Raw genomic sequence first — 18,798 nt, 5'->3', positions numbered from 1 at the left:
AATGTTCAGTCAATAACGAAACTGTTTTCTCTTCTACCTTTATGAAGAAGTTTTCTAGGTTGAGGGGTAGGTTTTGTTTTTAATTTTATTTCCTCAACACAGAGGACAAAGGGAATTCTTAAGATGAAGGTGAAGGAAGATAACAGAATGTCAACTATAACAAGCATAAACACAATCAGTATAGACTTTAGCACATCACAAGCTCCAAGAGAGATGTCTCCAAAAATATGAAACTGATAGATTATCTATGCACTTAAAACATCTTAAGAGGATATGAGACAATTTGGCAGAGAGCGTAGGGTTTAATTTGTAATAAATTTATCCAAGGAAAAAAGTAACAAAGTTGTACAATAAAGTGACTAGTATCTACATAATTGCAACACAGCCAGCACTAAATACCAATCAAGCCACAATATAAACTTTACTGAGGAATACAGGAATAGGAAGGAAGCTTATCTGTAACTGAAGTGGCAACAAGAGGATATCTTTATCTACAGCTGTAAATCAAGCAATAATGCCTACAACTGAAGAATCAAGAATAGCAATTCAAAATGTAGGTATGTGGCAGTAGTTACGAACAGATTCAAGTAAGAAAGTTGAAAATGGTTCTCTGAGAAGTGAGTTGTGGGTGGAATAGAGAGGGCAGAGAGAAAAGAAACTGCCCTTTTTTTTTAAGAATAAGCCTTAACAGGGGCGCCTGGGTGGTGCAGTCAGTTAAGCGTCCGACTTCAGCCAGGTCACGATCTCGCAGTCTGTGAGTTCGAGCCCCGTGTCAGGCTCTGGGCTGATGGCTCAGAGCCTGGAGCCTGTTTCCAATTCTGTGTCTCCCTCTCTCTCTGCCCCTCCCCCGTTCATGCTCTGTCTCTCTCTGTCCCAAAAAAAATAAAATAAAAACGTTCAAAAAAAGAAAATTAAAAAAAAAAAAAATAAGCCTTAACATACTATTTGATTCTTTAAATTTTATGAATGATTTTTGTTAATTAATGTAACACTGAAAAAAAAAAAAAAAAGAAACCCACTCAGAAAGTGGTCTTGGTTGAAAATAAATTCACATTTTTTTTTTTAGTAAGGATTTTTTTTTTCACTAAGTTGAAAACTCCAAATATAAATATGCATGCACATGAGACAGGGAGTTCTTATGTAAGAATACCCTTATAAGGATAGGATAGAATTATAATCAATAATAGGTACCAAATAATGCACTAATATTTTCTATTTGTGACTAGAAGGGATATACTTTTAAGTGTTTTATTTTTAAACAAACACATTTAAGTGTTCAACTTTTCCATTACCATTTAATATTCAACTGAATGCAGTATGTCAAAAGACAAGCATCAGTTTTTGCACCTTAAGAGAACATAAAGCTAAAAAACTCATTTTGAGTATTTTTTATAACCATATATTGTTTTCCAAGAACTTAACCATGTGAGCTTCTAGAAGGCAAATACTATGTCCTTATTCACTTCCATATGTCTAGCTACAAATGCCTACAACATAGCACATGCTCAGATGATTAAGAGTGAATGATTACAACACAAAGGGAAAAAATTACAGAGACAAGAGAAGAAAACATACTAAAAAGTGGGCTCAAAAAGACAAATTTGGCAGCTAATGCAAAAAAGAAACAATTAGTATTCATGCTCTTGAGAATGAACAAGACTTTCTCCCAAAGCACCTTAAAAAGAGAGAATGGAAAATAACATCCTCAATCATAGTTAAGTTTCTGATTTCTTATTGTAAGCCAATCACAACACTAAAGAACTATTACATAGAGGGAAATTCTAAGGAAAGACTCAAATTTCCATGGAAACCATAAACTTTATGGCTATAGTTTAAAAAAAAAAAAACCCAAAACTGTATTACCAGGTTAAAAACCTTCTAGAGTAAGCAATAACACTAAGTTTAAGTAGCAATAACTTTCTTTCATACTTGCAGAATAAAATGGAGTAAGACAGAGCTATCACTTTCACTTGAACAACTTTAACAATAATTTGTCAAAACTAAAGCAATTTATAATGACACTGTAGTCACAAAGCATAGCCTGGGAGTAAATAAATGCCCCAGATATTATAAAATATACTATACACTCTAAATGATAAATCTAATGTTAAACACACACAAATAATTTAAGCTAAAAAAAAAAAAGACTAAATGCTTAGTAAATATGAAAAATCATATACAAAGTGAGCCTTCAAATTACCTTGCTTCAAAAACTGGCTGAATATCATTTCCTAGTTGACTAGTATGACCAAATTCATCCTGAAACTCCAGGGGGATATTGAATGGGACTCCAACACGAAAAGGAGGATCCATAAGACCAAATGAAAACTTCTCTGGTTTACCCTCTTTAAAAAAAAAAAAAAAAAAGTAAACATGAGAAGCAAATTCATAGGTCAGAAACAGCCATATTTTATATACAGGATATTAAATTATGACAAAGATGGCATTTTAAATCTGTGAAAAACTTATATAAATTAAATCTAGTGTTTTTAAAAATTTATTTATTCATTTTGAGAGACACTGTGGGGGGGGGGAGGAGAGAGAGAGAGAGAGAGAGAGAGAGAGAATTCCAAGCAGGCTCTGTACTGGAACTCGCGAACCATGAGATCATGACCCAAACCGAAACCAAGAGTCAGAAGCTCAACTGACTGAGCGATCCAGGCTCCCCTACATAAATTATACCTATAAGCCTCATGGGAAGAGTCAGATCTTTATCTCACTATATATAAATTCTACGAAATTATTAGAATATAATGAAGAAAAACTTTATAACCTTATCATAGGAGAAACTAAGGCAAAACACAATATCCCTCCTCGTCAGTGGTTAACTGTAGTGCGGAGGCAGATGATTCCACCTCTGACATAGTTTCAGAAGGTCAATAGTAGCCTAAAGCTATATTACAATTCCTGCGTCATTCACCTCACTTCATCTCATCACATAGGCATTTTATCACCTCATCACACAGGCATTTTATCATCTCACATCAACACAAGAAGAGTGAGTAAAGTAGTATAAGATTTTTTAAGAAAGAAAATTTCTATTACTGTATATTTTTATAAATGTTCTATTTCATTGTTACAACAATCTCTTACTCTTATATAATCTCTTACTGCTCCTAAATTATAAATGATACTTTATTATAGGTAGGTATACATAGGAAAAAACAGTACATAATATCATTTGTTACTATCTGCAATTTCAAGGGATTCACTGGTGGTGGTATTGCAACATTTCTGCTGCACACAAGAGGGATTACTGTACTCAGGAGCTATGAAAGAATGTATTTAGCAAAATATATTTTATTAGTTATAATGAACAAAGTTAAAAGAGATGCTTTATATGAGAAAATATTTACAACATATCCAACAAAGGTTTAAAATCCCGAATACATAAAAACCTCCTATAAACCAGCTGTTTTTTTTTTTTTAATGTTTATGTATTTTTGAGACAGAGAGAGACAGAGCATGAACGGGGGAGGGTCAGAGAGAGGGAGACACAGAACCTGAAACAGGCTCCAGACTCTTGAGCTGTCAGCACAAAGCCTGACGCAGAGCTCCAACTCACGGACCGCGAGATCATGACCTGAGCCGAAGTCAGCCGCTTAACCGACTGAGCCACCCAGGCGCCCCACCAGCTGTTCTTAAAGTGTGGTCTCTAGTCTAATGGTTTCAGCCATCCCTTGGGAAATTATTAGAAAGGCATATTCTAGGGTTCACTCAAACCTACTGAGTCAGAAATTCTGGGAGCGATGCCCTGCAGTCTGTGTCTTAATAAGTTCTCCAGGTAATTAAAATACAAAGCCAAAATTTGAGAACCACAGCTTTAAACTATTAAAATGGGCACAGCAAACAAACAGGCTTTCACAGATGACACAGCCCAAGAAAGGCAAGAAGAGGTGCACAACCTAATAATTAAACAATTTAACCACCAAGTAGGATAAATACAGAGGTCAGCCAGGAATCGGCACAGGAAAACTGGAACTTTCATAGTCTGCTGGTGAGGGTACCTTGGCACAACCTTTAGGAAGGGCAATTTGACAGTAATGTATTTAAACATTAAGGCATATACGTATCAGTTTTGCAATTCTACTTTTTGGTGTCCACGCTACAGAACTTCTAGCACATGTACACAAAGCAGCATACATTTTTTCCCATATAGAAACATGGTTTGTAATAGCCAAAAAATAGGAAACAACCAAAATGTTCATCAACAGAAAACTACTTCAACTATAGCATGTCCATCTATGGAATGTGTTCCACAGCTCTTAAAACAATGTGGTAGATCTGTACGTACACAAAGGAACAATTTCCATGGTGGCCCTATTGATTGATTAAAGAAGGTAAGGTGATCACAGGCACTTAAATCAGCTCTCTCCAAAAATCCCATAATAATGACACTACAGAGATTTTATTCAGAGATTTTTTTTTCACAGAGGTCTAAAACTACAAAAACAAAATATACAACAGCAATAGGTTTTGAAACTGGAGACCATATGGGTTCTCCATATGTCTTAAGTGTAACTGACTTAACGGAAAGACCCAAGAACATCAAACCCTCAATTATCAACAAAGCAAGCAGAGAACCAATCTAATTCACACTACAGGATACCCAAAAGTCTCAGGGATGGTATGTTGGAATGAAACCGGAATGAAAAAGACCTGCTGAAGTCTGTTTAAAGAAAGAGTTCCCCAAATCCCTACTCCTCAATACACAAAACCAGTCAATTGTCTTCCTCATCCCCACCAACAGATGGCTAATTCTCTGAGGAAGATAAAAGAGTAGGGTTAAGAAGTAAGGGGCAAAGCACTATTAAATGTGTCACAGTCTGCTGAAAATAGCAAGTGAAAGATTAGATAGATGTGAGAACCCCAACAGTCTTCCCCAGCTTGCTCCCAAAATGCTGGCAGCCAGGTATTTACCCACCTACCAGGAGACTGGAAGGCTCTACTGTGGGGAATCTGAACAGTCAAAAAAAGAAAACCTAAAAATTCTCATAATCTCCCCCAAATGAACTAAAAGCTTTCAAACGTCCTGTCGTTAAGTGTAAGCAAATCACTAGTCGTGTAAGAGAGCATCTATTCTAAAAGGGCAAACATTTAAAACAAAAACAAAACCATGGAGGAAAATGACTATGAATGAAGTTTAAATGCTTCAAAAAAGACCACCACTGTTATTGATACCCTCCGAGAATTACTGAATATATGAAGTAGGCAGACAATGCTTTGAATAGGGAACAGAGAATAAAAAATGACAGCATAAAGGAAAAATTCAATAGAAAGGGTAGAATATCGTGTTAAAGGAATTTCCCATAATATAGTAAAATAAGAAATGAAAAGTAGAAAAAAGAATATTAATACACCAGTCAAGAGGTCTACTGTCTTAATATTAGATAACGTGGAGAACAGAGTAGGAAATCAAAGTAATTCAAGAAAAATTCCTAGAATTTAAAACTTCAGAAACTAGAACAAAAAAAAGATTCTCCAAACAGCTGGGGGTCAGAGAAGAGGCAAGACTGGGGCTGGGGTGAGGGGCAGAGAGGTTCACAAGCAAAGGTCAGGAATCTGAATAGCTTTAGATGTTATCAGCAACAACAGAAGAAAACAATGAGGACTTCAAAAATTTTAAAGAAATATCATTATGAATTTGCAATGACATAGAGCTAGAGAGTATTATGCTAAGCCAAATAAATCAGAAGAAAGATGAATACTGTATGATTTCATTCATATGTGGAAATTAAGAAACAAAATAAACAAGCACAAGGGAAAAAAGAGGCAAACCAAGAAACAGACTCTTAACTACAGAAAACAAACTGACGGTTACTAGAAGGAAAGGTGGTGGAGGATGGGTTAAATAGGTGATGGGGATTAAGGAGTACACTTGTCAAAATGAGTACTGAGTGTTGTACGGAAGTGTTGAATCACTAAACTGTGTACCTGGAACAATATTACGCTGTATAGTCACTGTATATTCAAACTGAAATTTAAGTAAAAACCTTAAAAGAAATGATTATGAAGCAGAATTATAGAGCCATTTTATTTATTTTTTTGAGAGCTAGTGCAAGACGGGGAGAGGCAGAGGGAGAGGAGAGCTCAAGCAGGCTCCACGCCCAGCATGGAGCCCAATGCGGGGCTCAATCTCATGGTGGGGAGATCATGACCTGAGCTGAAATTCTGAGTTGGACACTTAACTGACTAAGCCACCTAGGCATTTTGAGATAATGATGATTATACAACTGGCCAAACATCTTTTACTGAATTATTTATCTATTCCCCCTTTATTTAAAATGCCACCTTCAGCATAATATGTAGTTATATACTGGTATTTCACTTACCTTTAACAGAAAATTTAATTGCTTTTGATGGTAGCGGTCTTCCTGCATACGTGTCTGCATTACTTTCATTCAACACAACTTGTAATTTCAATGTATAATTCCCCAACTTTTGAATATTTTCTGGACAAATTAAGAAGAAATTAAAAATCAAGTCAACATAATACTGACATAATTTTTAACATTCAGAATAATAACTCACCCATTTTTTTAAACCAGTAAGGCCATTTTCCTCCATGTTGACTAATATGTGAAATGATTTCTTTATTTCCATTTGAAGCTTAATAAAAGAAAAAACAAAACATTTATACCTTGAGAAACTGAAAACAGAACATGACTATGAAATGTCACACTGGTATCAAATATCTTTATTTGTTGTACATTTTAAAATTGTTTTAAAACTTCATCAAAAGATCTAAAGTTATCCTATGCAAGTGAACAGCATAATGAAAATTAGCTCATTAAAACACCTTTATTTCTTAAAAATATATCTTGTAAATAAGATTGATACAAAAGAACAGAGATAATTTTTTGATATTAAAAATAATTTTCCTTAAGAGCTTTCAAGATTAAAATACTATATTTATATAGAATAATCGCTAAGACCTAGTGACCTATTGTTATGGGAAAGGAGTAAAAGCATATATATCAAACATACTACCTTTTTTTATAAGGAAAAGACAGAAATATAAATACATTCTTGCTCAGTATTATAGCACGAAACACAGGAAAGATAAGCCAAAAACTAATAAAATCATTATGTAAAGAGGGAAGAAAAAAGAGTACAGGGATGACATAACTTCTCTGAAGTTTTATTTCTGACTTTGACATTATGTAAATGACTTAAAAATTCAAGAAATTGCATTAAAATACAGCAATTCATAAACAAAACCAAAATGTGTACTAAGTAGGTGACTTGACTACATTTTAAAAGTATATTTCGGGGCGCCTAGGTGGCTCAGTCGGTTAAGCGTCCGACTTCGGCTCAGGTCACAATCTCACAGTCCGTGAGTTCGAGCCCCACGTCGAGCTCTGTACTGACAGCTCAGAGCCTAGAGCCTGCTTCGGATTCTGTGTCTCCCTCTCTCTCTCTGCTCCTCCCCTGTTCATGCTCTCTGTCTCAAAAATAAACATTTAAAAAAAAAAAAAGTATATTTCAAGTAACATTAGAATCATTTTTACTATTTATACAGAAAGAAAGATTTTAAGGACAGGGCTGCAAAATAGTCCAATTTATCAAGTCTTATTGTTAGTAATTATATTAGTATTATTATTTTGAAATGAAATACATTGTAGGATAAAGCAAATAACCATTAATGTTAAGGAATCTGGATTTTCAGCATTAAAGAAATGAAATAAAAGCATAAAGCCAAATTAGTTCAATAAAAACCCAAAATGTCAATGTGAATTCAGTTTTTCTTTTCAAAAAATGTTTGTGATTAGCTATCAAAAAGCTTAAAAGCAATTTCACCTGGGGGCAATGAGCAACTCTACCACTCAGATTGTGGTCTCTAAACACCATTCCCCACAGAAAGGAACCAGCAGTAATGGCTGAAACCAAGTCTAGGGTAGAACATGTATAACAATATTCTAGGATATCTTGAGTCAGGAAGCAAGAAAGCTCGCATCAAAGACAAAAAGGATCACATCAAGGAGACAGAAGAGCCAATATGAAGGCACATCAAAATGAATGAAGCATGTTAAATATATAAAACCCCACAAACTCACAAAAACACTACCAAAAAACAGAAACTGCTCACCAGGCATTATTGTACAGCAACAATGCTTAACTGGTAATTTGTAATTAAAGAAAAAGAATTATACTTTTTACTGCCTTTCCTATAAAAGCTGCTAAAAAAAGGTTCAGGTAAACCAATGAACCTAACTGATAAAATTCTTCACAGATGAAGTCTGGATAACAAATTAGGAAGGAATGCAAGAATCAGAAAAGAATTACCTGTAATAACTAATTCACCAAATAATTCAGGCAAAATCAACAATGAATGAGACTATTACATAATGGTTGAAAGAGAACTTTATAATTAGCCAAGTGAATTTAATGATCCATTAGCAGCACTTAACGTGGAACAATCATATATCATATGCCTCTTAACATATAATACCATAAGAAACTCTACAAAACAAAAATATTAGGAACCCAAATGTATTCAATCTTTTAGGCTTACCTTCCAGTTTTCTGGCAATTGAACAAATAGGAAAAGTAGTTAAATGACATCCCAAAGGAACAAACAGAATCTGTGAAATCCACTACACTACAAGTGATTGAGTTCTGTCAGCAAATTACTGGCATGAAGAAAAAAAGGAGGGAGCTCTACTTTGAAAAAAAAGAAACTGAAGACATATAATAACTAAATGTAATACATGTGTCTGATACCAAAACCACCACAAAAGTCTATCATTTTAGAAAATCAGAGAAATTTAAGTTGGATGGTTATAAGATGACCAAAAGGAATTACTGTGATAATTGAAATTACACATTTTTAGAGATGCATGTACTTGAGATTCACCACACACACACACACACACACAAAACAAGTACAACCAAATACTTCCTGTTGACTTAGGTTAACCAATATATCTTGGAGCCCATTACATAATTTAAAAAATGTTGCAACTGTAAATTTATAATGAATATTAGACAGTAAGCCATTAGAGTTCTCTAAAAAAGACCAAGCAACTTTCTGATATCTTTTTTATTTACTCAACAAAAACTTAATAACTACCTCTTGTATCCTAGGCACTAGAAAAAAGTGAAAAAAAACCAACAATATGCTTGCATTCATGGAATTTCCATCTTGTAGATCAAGGAGTCTGCAAACTACTTTATTGCCCATGGCTGCTTTCATTCTAGAATAGCAGTTAGGTAGCTGTGACAAAGAATTTAGGGTCCTCAAAGCCAAAATATGTACTATTTGATCCATTACAAATAATTTGCCACCTCTGTTCTAGACAGCAAAGGCACATTTAAGAAGTAACAAAACACCAAGTTATACAAATAAATCTAAGTATATTAGTAGAAAACTAGAAAAACAGAAAAAAGTCTAAGAAAGTGGCAGTCTGAAACCTGAGAAATAGTTTTATCAAAGATATGCTGTTTAGGGGTGCCTAGGTGGTTCAGTGAGTTAAGCGTCCAACTCTTGATTTAAACTCAGGTCATGATCCAATGGTTTGTGAGACTGAGCCCCGCCCTGGGTTCTGCACTGTCTGCTTGGGATTCTTTCTCTCCCTCTCGCTGTCTGCCCCTCCCCTGCTCTTGCTCTCTCTCAACATAAATAAACATTTATAAATAAATAAATAAATAAGAAAAGTTGCTGTTTAAAAGTTGCAGGCAGAGGAAATACATACAAAGGTCCAGAGGTGGGAAAACTGGGCTTGTACAGGAACAAAAAGAATTATGATTGGGAATACAGTGAGGATGAAAATGTTAGAAATAAAGTTGAACAGGGAGACAAGGCCAGATCATGTGTGGAGTCCTGCAGAGCTATGAAAAGCCTAAAACTAACATCATATTCAGAAATAAAAGTCTGAAAGTTTTCCCTCCAAGATCATGAACAAGAAGACAAGGATGTCTGCTTACACCACATCTATTCAGCATGGTACTGGAAGTCCTAGCCAGACCAATTAGGAAAAAAGAAAATCCACTTTGTAAAGAAAGAAGTAAAATTTCAATGTTTGTAGATGACATAATCTTTTCAATTTTTCGTAATGTTTATTTTATTTTTAAAATTTTTTTTTTCAACGTTTATTTATTTTTGGGACAGAGAGAGACAGAGCATGAACGGGGGAGGGGCAGAGAGAGAGGGAGACACAGAATCGGAAACAGGCTCCAGGCTCCGAGCCATCAGCCCAGAGCCTGACGCGGGGCTCGAACTCACGGACCGCGAGATCGTGACCTGGCTGAAGTCGGACGCTTAACCGACTGCGCCACCCAGGCGCCCCTCGTAATGTTTATTTTTGAGAAAGAGAGATAACGCAAGCAGGGAAGGGACAGAGAGGGAGACAGAGGATGTGATGTGGGCTCTGTGCCAACAGCAGAGAGTTCAATGTGAGGCTCCAACTCACAAACTGTGAGATCATGACCTGAGCTGAAGCCGGACGCTTAACCAACTGAGCCAGCCACCCAGACGCCCCAATGACACGATCTTTTATGTACAAAGCCCTAAAGATTCCACAAAAAAGCTGTTTACAGTCAATAAATAAATTCAGCACACCTGGATGATACCAAACCATGTTCATGTATTAAGATGACAATAACACCCAATGATTTACAAATCCAATATAATCCCTATCAAAACCCCAATATCACTTCTTCCAGGCATAAGACACCCATGCTAAATTTAGATGGAATCTCAAGGGACCCTAACAGCCAAAACAATCTTAAGAAAAATAAAGTTGGAGAACTCACATTTCCTCTGAAAGTTTACTGCAGAACTATAGTTATCAAAAACAGTGTGGTACTGGCTTAAGAGCAGACATACAGACCAATGAAATAGCCCAGAAATAAAACCTTGAATATACGGTCCAATGATTTTTGACAAGAATGCCAAGACCATTCAATGGAGAAAAAAGTGTTTGATTATTGGTGCTAGGAAAACTAGATATCTACATGCAAAAGAAGTTAATCTATATAAATTAAACTCAAATCAAATAACTAAATGTAAGAGCTAAAATGATAAAACTAATCTTATACACAAACATACAAGAAAAAGCTTCCTGACACTGGATTTAGCAGTGACTTCTTGGGACGTCAAAAGAAAAGGCAACAAAAGCAAAAAACAGAAAAATTGGACGTTATCAGAATTAAAACATTTTCTGCATCAAAAAACCCCATCAATAGGGTAAGAAGGCATTCCACAGAATGAAGAGAAAATATGTGCAAATTATACAGTATCTGATAAGGATTATTCAAATATAAAAACTCCTACAACTCCAAAACAACAGAATTTAAAAATGGGAAAGGACCTGAATAGACTCTTCTCCAAAAAAGATATAGAGATGATGGATAAGCACACAAAGAGATGCTCAATTTCACTCATCATTAGAGGAATGCAAATCAAAACCACAAAATAACCACTTCACACCAATTAGGATGCTTTTTATCAAACAAATGGGTGGGGTGGGGAGGGGCAGAAAATGACATGTGTTAGCAAGGATGTGGAATGTAAAATGGTGCAGCCCCTGTGAAGAACAGTCTGACAAAAAGTTCCTCAAAAAGTTATACATTAGAATTAGCATATGATCTAGCAATTCCACATCTGGGTATATGCAAGAGAATTGAAATCGGGGACATAAACAGATTTATGCATACCAATGTTCACAGCGACATTATTCATAATAGCTAATACATGACAGCAACCTAAGTGTCCACTGACGAATGAATGGATAAACTAAATGTGGTACACAAACATACAATAGAGTATGATTTCACTTACTTGATTCCACTTACTGAGATACCTAAAATAGTCACATTCACAGAGACACAAGGTAGAACACAATGGTTACCAGGAGATGTGGGGAGGGAGTGATGGGAAGTTATTACTACAAAGTTTCAGTCTGGGTTGAAAAAAAGTTCTGGAGATGGACAGCGGTAATGGTTGTACAACAATATAAATGTATTCAATGCCAGTGACTGTATGTTTTTAAATGGTTAACATGATAAACTTATGTTATATATATTTTAACATAATAAAAAATGTTTTTGGGGGGCGCCTGGGTGGCGCAGTCGGTTAAGTGTCCGACTTCAGCCAGGTCACGATCTCGCGGTCCGTGAGTTCGAGCCCCGCGTCAGGCTCTGGGCTGATGGCTCGGAGCCTGGAGCCTGTTTCCGATTCTGTGTCTCCCTCTCTCTCTGCCCCTCCCCCGTTCATGCTCTGTCTCTCTCTGTCCCAAAAATAAATAAACGTTGAAAAATAAATAAATAAATAAATAAAAAAAATGTTTTTGGTTGGAAAAACTATGGGGGGGGGGGCAGGCAGGAGAGTCCGAGTCACAGCAAGACTGAAGGATGCTACACTGCTGACTCTGAAGATGGAGGAATGAGCCACAAGCCACAAGCCACAGAATGTGGGCAGATTCTACAAGATGGAAAAGGCAAGGCTGCCCTAAAGCCTCCAAAAGGAACGAAATCCTGACACTTTGATTTTAGTCAGTGAACCCCATCTGGAATACCTAATAAATGGTGGGGGGGGGGGTGGTGTGGGGAAAGGGTTGGAGAAATAAGGTATCGGGTGTCACAAAGGCCAAAAATGAGAGTACTTCAGGAAAATAAGTTAGTCAAACTGTTCAACGCCAAGAGACCTAAGAAGACATTTACATAAAGTATATAGGATCACTGACTAGTTTTTAAATTGTTGGAAATAAACATATATCAAATAAAATACTGTATCTTCAAAATCCATGGATGAGACACACAGTATGTAGGGATAGAACAGATCCTTAAACGTAAGTGAAAATACTTTTAGGCCATTAAGAAAAAGCAACGGACAAGAAACAAACAAGATGATTCAAATTAGGGAAATATAAAATGAGCAAGAATACTCATTTCTTCTCCAGTCAACAGGCCTATAATCTAAGCCAAGTACTTCTAGCTCACAGGTTCAGAGCCACAGTTTTTTGATTTACAACAGATTTTATGGATTAGCTAATCTGAATTCCTATCTAGTACAAATTCCTACACATATATACACCATATCTTATTTTAGCCCACAGTCACCTTCTTGGGAAAATTCAGAATAAAGAATTTAAAAATTTTTTTTTTCAACGTTTATTTATTTTTGGGACAGAGAGAGACAGAGCATGAACAGGGGAGGGGCAGAGAGAGAGGGAGACACAGAATCGGAAACAGGCTCCAGGCTCTGAGCCATCAGCCCAGAGCCTGACACGGGGCTCGAACTCACGGACCGCGAGATCGTGACCTGGCTGAAGGCGGACGCTTAACCAACTGCGCCACCCAGGCGCCCCCAGAATAAAGGGTTTAAAAAAAACAGGGTGCCTGGGTGCTGGGTGGCTCGGTCGGCTAAACGTTGGATTCTTGGTTTTGGCTCAGGTCATGATCTTGCAGTTCTTGAGTTTGAGCCCTGCACTGGGCTCCACAATGAGAGCGCAGAGCCTGTTTGGGATTCTCTCTCTGCCCCTCCCTGTTTGTGCTCGCTGTCTCTCTCTCTCTCAAAATAAGTAAATAGGGGCGCCTGGGTGGCTCAGTCGGTTAAGCGGCCGACTTCAGCTCAGGTCCTGATCTCTCGGTCCGTGAATTCGAGCCCCGCGTCGGGCTCTGTGCTGACAGCTCAGAGCCTGGAGCCTGTTTCGGATTCTGTGTCTCCCTCTCTCTGACCCTCCCCTGTTCATGTTCTGTCTGTCCCTGTCTCAAAAATAAATAAAACTTAAAAAAAAAAAATTAAAAAAAAAATAAAGTAAATAAACTTAAAAAAAAAAAACCCTTGGAAAAATACCGATTAAAAAATTAGTCATAACACACTTGAAATTCCTAACTTTAGGGGCGCCTGGGTGGCGCAGTCGGTTAAGCGTCCGACTTCAGCCAGGTCACGATCTCGCGGTCCGTGAGTTCGAGCCCCGTGTCAGGCTCTGGGCTGATGGCTCAGAGCCTGGAGCCTGTTTCCAATTCTGTGTCTCCCTCTCTCTCTGCCCCTCCCCCGTTCATGCTCTGTCTCTCTCTGTCCCAAAAATAAATAAACGTTGAAAAAAAAAATTAAAAAAAAATAAAAAAAAAAAAAGAAATTCCTAACTTTAATCAAATCTACTGTGTCTCTCAGATTGTTAGGTCATCGATAATTATATGTAGATATTAAAACCTGCATTACACATTTAAGAACAAATATTAAAGATACAAATTAGTTTGCATACTTACAATGCAATATAACTTTGAGTTCAACCAGGAGTTTCTTTGACCCTCCATGACTTGTTCCTGGAAGCTTCTGCATTGCTTCCCCCTTTTTATTCAGTATTTCAATTCTTAATGCACCTACCAGTCCAAAATTTAAAATAAGAATGTCTTAGTTACAGTCAAAAAATGTGATGAGGTCCATCAAATGATGAATGGATAAAGAAAGGATGGTTTATATACACAATGGAGTACTACATGGCAATGAGAAAGAATGAAATATGGCCCTTTGTAGCAACGTGGATGGAACTGGAGAATGTTATGCTAAGTGAAATAAGTCATACAGAGAAAGACAGATACCATATGTTTTCACTCTTATGTGGATCCTGAGAAACTTAACAGAAGACCATGGGGGACGGGAAGGGGGGAAAAAAAAAGAGGTTAGAGTGGGAGAGAGCCACAGCATAAGAGACTCTTAAAAACTGAGAACTGAGGGTTGATAGGGGGTGGGAGGGAGGGGAGGGTGGGAGGGAGGGGAGGGTGGGTGATGGGTATTGAAGAGGGCATCTTTTGGGATGAGCACTGGGTGTTGTATGGAAATCAATTTGACAATAAATTTCATATATTAAAAAAAAATGTGATAAGTCTGCTAGGTCTTGACATAGTGTTTTAATTCATCATGGTCTTTTACATATTAAATACGTAAGACACACAAAAAGCATATTTTCAGTATTAAGGGAAAAAAAAAAAAACATACCAATGGGGGTTCCAGCAGGCCTAATCTCATTTGGCAATAATTCATCTCCTTCAGGCCAAGTTACTGATAATCTATCAGGGAGCCTATTATGAAACCAGCATATTAATGTTTCATGAACTATGTTAACTATGGTCTTAATAAGATAAATACAAGTCACTAGAAACTGTAATATTTATTTTTGATATAGTATTTTGAAAGGCTAATGCTAAAATTCTACATGATTAATAATCTAAAAAAATTTCCCTAACCATTACTGTGGTTACTGAAACAGTAATACAAAATCTCTTGGTATTAAGAACCAAGAATTATCAATTGGGGGGAGGGCGTTCCTCTGCTCTTTTACAGTACAAGTTACCTTTGGGAAATACAATAAACTATAAGAGAACTATTGGTGAAATTCAGTAAGAATCAAAATGACTGCATCATTAGCCAAGCAAGAGCTACAATTTTGTTTTTCTACTTTCCTTTACTTCTTTGGTACTGATCTTTACCTCCCAACAGTTACTACGACTTTCTTCTAGTTGTAGGTCAAACCAAGTTGTTTTCTAACATATTGGAGTCATAGCGCCTATAACAGTGACACTTTAGATACATAAAATTTACTTTTTCTGCAAAATGCAGGATTCTGTTTTACAAAGCTCTCAATTTTTTTAACAGCAAGTTCATCACAATATGTAAATCTATGACTACAAGTGTCCTATTATGTGTCCATTAACAACACACTCAAGAAGAGTTAAAAACGTTATGATTCATTTTTTATTTTGTTACTCTTATCCTGCAATTTGAAATGTGAATTACCTTGCCATTTCATCTTCTACATATTTTTTCACAGCTTTCTCAGCAACTGTCCTATCGAGCTTTGCAATTGGCACAGTTTTTACTTCATCATACAGTGCTTGAGGTTCCTGAATAATTTATATCAACATTTCAAAAAAAAATATTCAAATTTGGCTACAATGAAAACATTTGTTTCTTCCAAAGAAACATTTTACCCCAATTAAGTATGTAAGTCATAATAACCATTATTACATTATACCACAATGGTTCTATTTTTCATGTAACCTCCTTAGACATAATTAAATACCATTCAAATATTATTAAGAATATAAGGATAAAGCCCACTCTCATTTTAGAGTTATTCATCCTTGAGAAAGAATTCTGGCTCCAATTTTTTACTAGTTTGTGGGCCTTGGACAAAATTTGCACTTTACAAAATTATTCTGACAACTAGAAATAACATACGTATGTTTGTTAAACATTGGGCACATGTTAAGCTCTACAGATTATTGAAAACACCAAATAAGAAACACAAAAATTCATGCTAACACTAATGTATCCAACAGAAAAACCAAATGCAAACAAAATATAAAATACTGTATCTTTATTTCAGCATTAAACAAAAATAAGCAGTACCAAGAGACTTCCAATAAAAATGTTTTATTACTTGCTATCTTACCATTGCAATCTGAACCTCTCCTCCTGTGGCATATACTTCTCCATCATGATCACCATAAAGAAAAAATTTTACTATGCTTCCATAAAAGAGAGGAAGTGTCTTGATTGTCTTGACCTAATAGTTTTTAGAAAAAGGCTTTTAGTATTTACTAAAACAGGCTTAATATTCATAATCATAGAACTATTTCACTGAAGGGGAAAATTCAGTATCGAAAAATTACTGAAAAAAAACATTCTAATAAAGTTGCATTTATTTATATTTGCTTATATAAGTTTCCCACTTATTCTTAACATACCTTTGTAAAGACACAGTGGCTTCTTCATACAAAAATGTCATTGCTATGCATATGTCTAAAAGGTCTAGAATTCCTCCAAAGTCAATTATGAAGCCAAAATACCTCAAACCCTTTTTTTCCCACAAAATCTTGCTTTCAGACTATGAACAGTGACTATGAACAGTGAATAACTCTGACAACTTATTCCTTTCAAATAAACTGGCTCAAAGCTTGTCTATGGGTACTTCTTTTCCTTATGTGGCTTTAAAAATCTAAAGATAATTTTCATTAGTTGAATTCAGAAACTCTTGACAGGGACTACAAGAGTTTACACACAACCTACTTTTTCGGCCTCATTTCTAAACTATTTCCTTTCACACACAACATGCTGCAGGACAACGCAACTTTACTACTTGCTGTTTCACTGCACTTACCTGTATTGTTGTCTAAGTTCAGATTATGGTCTCTCAGAAAGCACCTTACTCAACTACCACACAGAACTTGACCAAAGTGTTCACTTCCTCCTTGTATCTCACTGCTTGACATCAGGGTTTCCTTCTATCTTTATCCCTTTCATTTTCCTTTGCCAGTGCATCATCCTTTTCACCCTAACCCCCCTATGTGTTGGAAAAGCCAGGCTCTAACTTCACACATTACACCTCTCTAGATGATCACATACAATTCCCAAGCTTTAAATACACGATGACTCCTCTCCCACTACAGAGTGAATGGACACCTTCAACCTTTGTAGTATCTGCATAAACACCCAACTCTCTACCTCTTTCAAGATTCATACAAATGCCACTTCTTGCCCAAAGAATGTCATGATTTGCTCTTTTCCCAGGCCCATTCATAGTCAGAAAATGCTCTCCTCTCCTTCCAAACTGCCAAAGCAGTATTCATTCTCTCCTTTCAAGCACTTGTTCTCTTATCTATTATTATTTATGTTTAGGTTACTACCAAGTTTAGACTATAATGTCCCTAAGGACAAAAGATCTCTCTCCTAGATCTCTTCATTCTCCATAATGTAATCAACAAGCAGAGTAACTTACAAGCAGCAAACAGGTAACGAAAATTTAGTAAAAAAACAAAAATAAAGCAAAAACCTCATTACATCACATTAAAAAAATTTAAGACTCTACATTTGAGTAAAGTTTAGTGCAAGAAAAAAAATAAAAACCTTACTAATAGAGCCTTTGGGAAACAGGTTTTTAATAAATGCCACATTAAATTATGCCATTAAAATCAGTTTGATATTTTCATTCTTTCCTGACTCCTGAGGAGCCAATACACGCACTATTTTGTTGTTAAATTCTAATACATCTCATTCAGTTTCAAATTCTATTCAAAACTGAATCCAGAAATAAGTTAAACCTACCAGCTGTCCTGCTTTATATATTTTTCCATCCCATTCTATTGCTGAGTATGTTGCCCAGGGGCCCTGCTTTTTAGAAGGAAGATCGGGACGTGTAATTATTCCTTTAAAAGATGTAAATTTTATTTGTTTGTCATACTTCTCATGACAGTCCTTCAGCCATAAAGCAAATTCTCTATCAATTTTCATTCGCTGTTCCTGTAAAAAACAATTTTTAATGCTCTATGAAATATAGCTACTAGTAAACAAATATAACCATAGATGCTTGTCATTCATTCCTTTTTTTCTTCCACATACCCCACCCTCAGAAAACCTAATAGAAAATTAAAATATTCTGCTGGAACTTTCTCCCATACAAATTTAGATTTCCTTTTTTTTTTTTTTTTTTTTTTTAATTTATTTTTGGGACAGAGAGAGACAGAGCATGAACGGGGGAGGGGCAGAGAGAGAGGGAGACACAGAATCGGAAACAGGCTCCAGGCTCCGAGCCATCAGCCCAGAGCCTGACGCGGGGCTCGAACTCACGGAGCACGAGATCGTGACCTGGCTGAAGTCGGAAGCTTAACCGACTGCGCCACCCAGGCGCCCCCAAATTTAGATTTCTAACAAAAGCATTACTAAAGAAAAAAAGTCTTTGCTATCATCTTTGGAACCAAGGTCTTAATGGTCACTACCAACAACAAAAAGCTTTCCTTCTCTGGTACGAATTTAAGAGTACACCAAAAATGATGAATACTGGCTGCCTAGCA

General features: G+C 36.2%; 1 protein-coding gene across 1 annotated transcript in view; it reads right to left on the bottom strand.

Annotated features, from left to right (window-relative positions):
• Positions 1 to 18,798, bottom strand: part of SMCHD1 (structural maintenance of chromosomes flexible hinge domain containing 1) — a 159,045-nt gene that overhangs the window by 98,323 nt on the left and 41,924 nt on the right. Inside the window, exons 13-20 of the mRNA XM_047087085.1 lie at positions 18,053 to 18,247; positions 16,401 to 16,514; positions 15,743 to 15,849; positions 14,945 to 15,027; positions 14,215 to 14,328; positions 6,532 to 6,609; positions 6,333 to 6,452; positions 2,201 to 2,345 (exon numbers count right to left, since the gene is read on the bottom strand). Of these exons, the coding sequence (XP_046943041.1) occupies positions 2,201 to 2,345; positions 6,333 to 6,452; positions 6,532 to 6,609; positions 14,215 to 14,328; positions 14,945 to 15,027; positions 15,743 to 15,849; positions 16,401 to 16,514; positions 18,053 to 18,247 (956 nt within the window). The remainder of the gene's footprint in view (positions 1 to 2,200; positions 2,346 to 6,332; positions 6,453 to 6,531; positions 6,610 to 14,214; positions 14,329 to 14,944; positions 15,028 to 15,742; positions 15,850 to 16,400; positions 16,515 to 18,052; positions 18,248 to 18,798) is intronic.

The sequence above is a fragment of the Lynx rufus genome, unplaced genomic scaffold (assembly GCF_022079265.1).
Source record: "Lynx rufus isolate CCGP_SWC_20201006 ecotype Redwood Valley unplaced genomic scaffold, mLynRuf1.p SCAF_22, whole genome shotgun sequence".
Classification (NCBI taxonomy): domain Eukaryota; kingdom Metazoa; phylum Chordata; class Mammalia; order Carnivora; family Felidae; genus Lynx; species Lynx rufus.
This window is presented reverse-complemented; position numbering and strand designations above follow the sequence as displayed.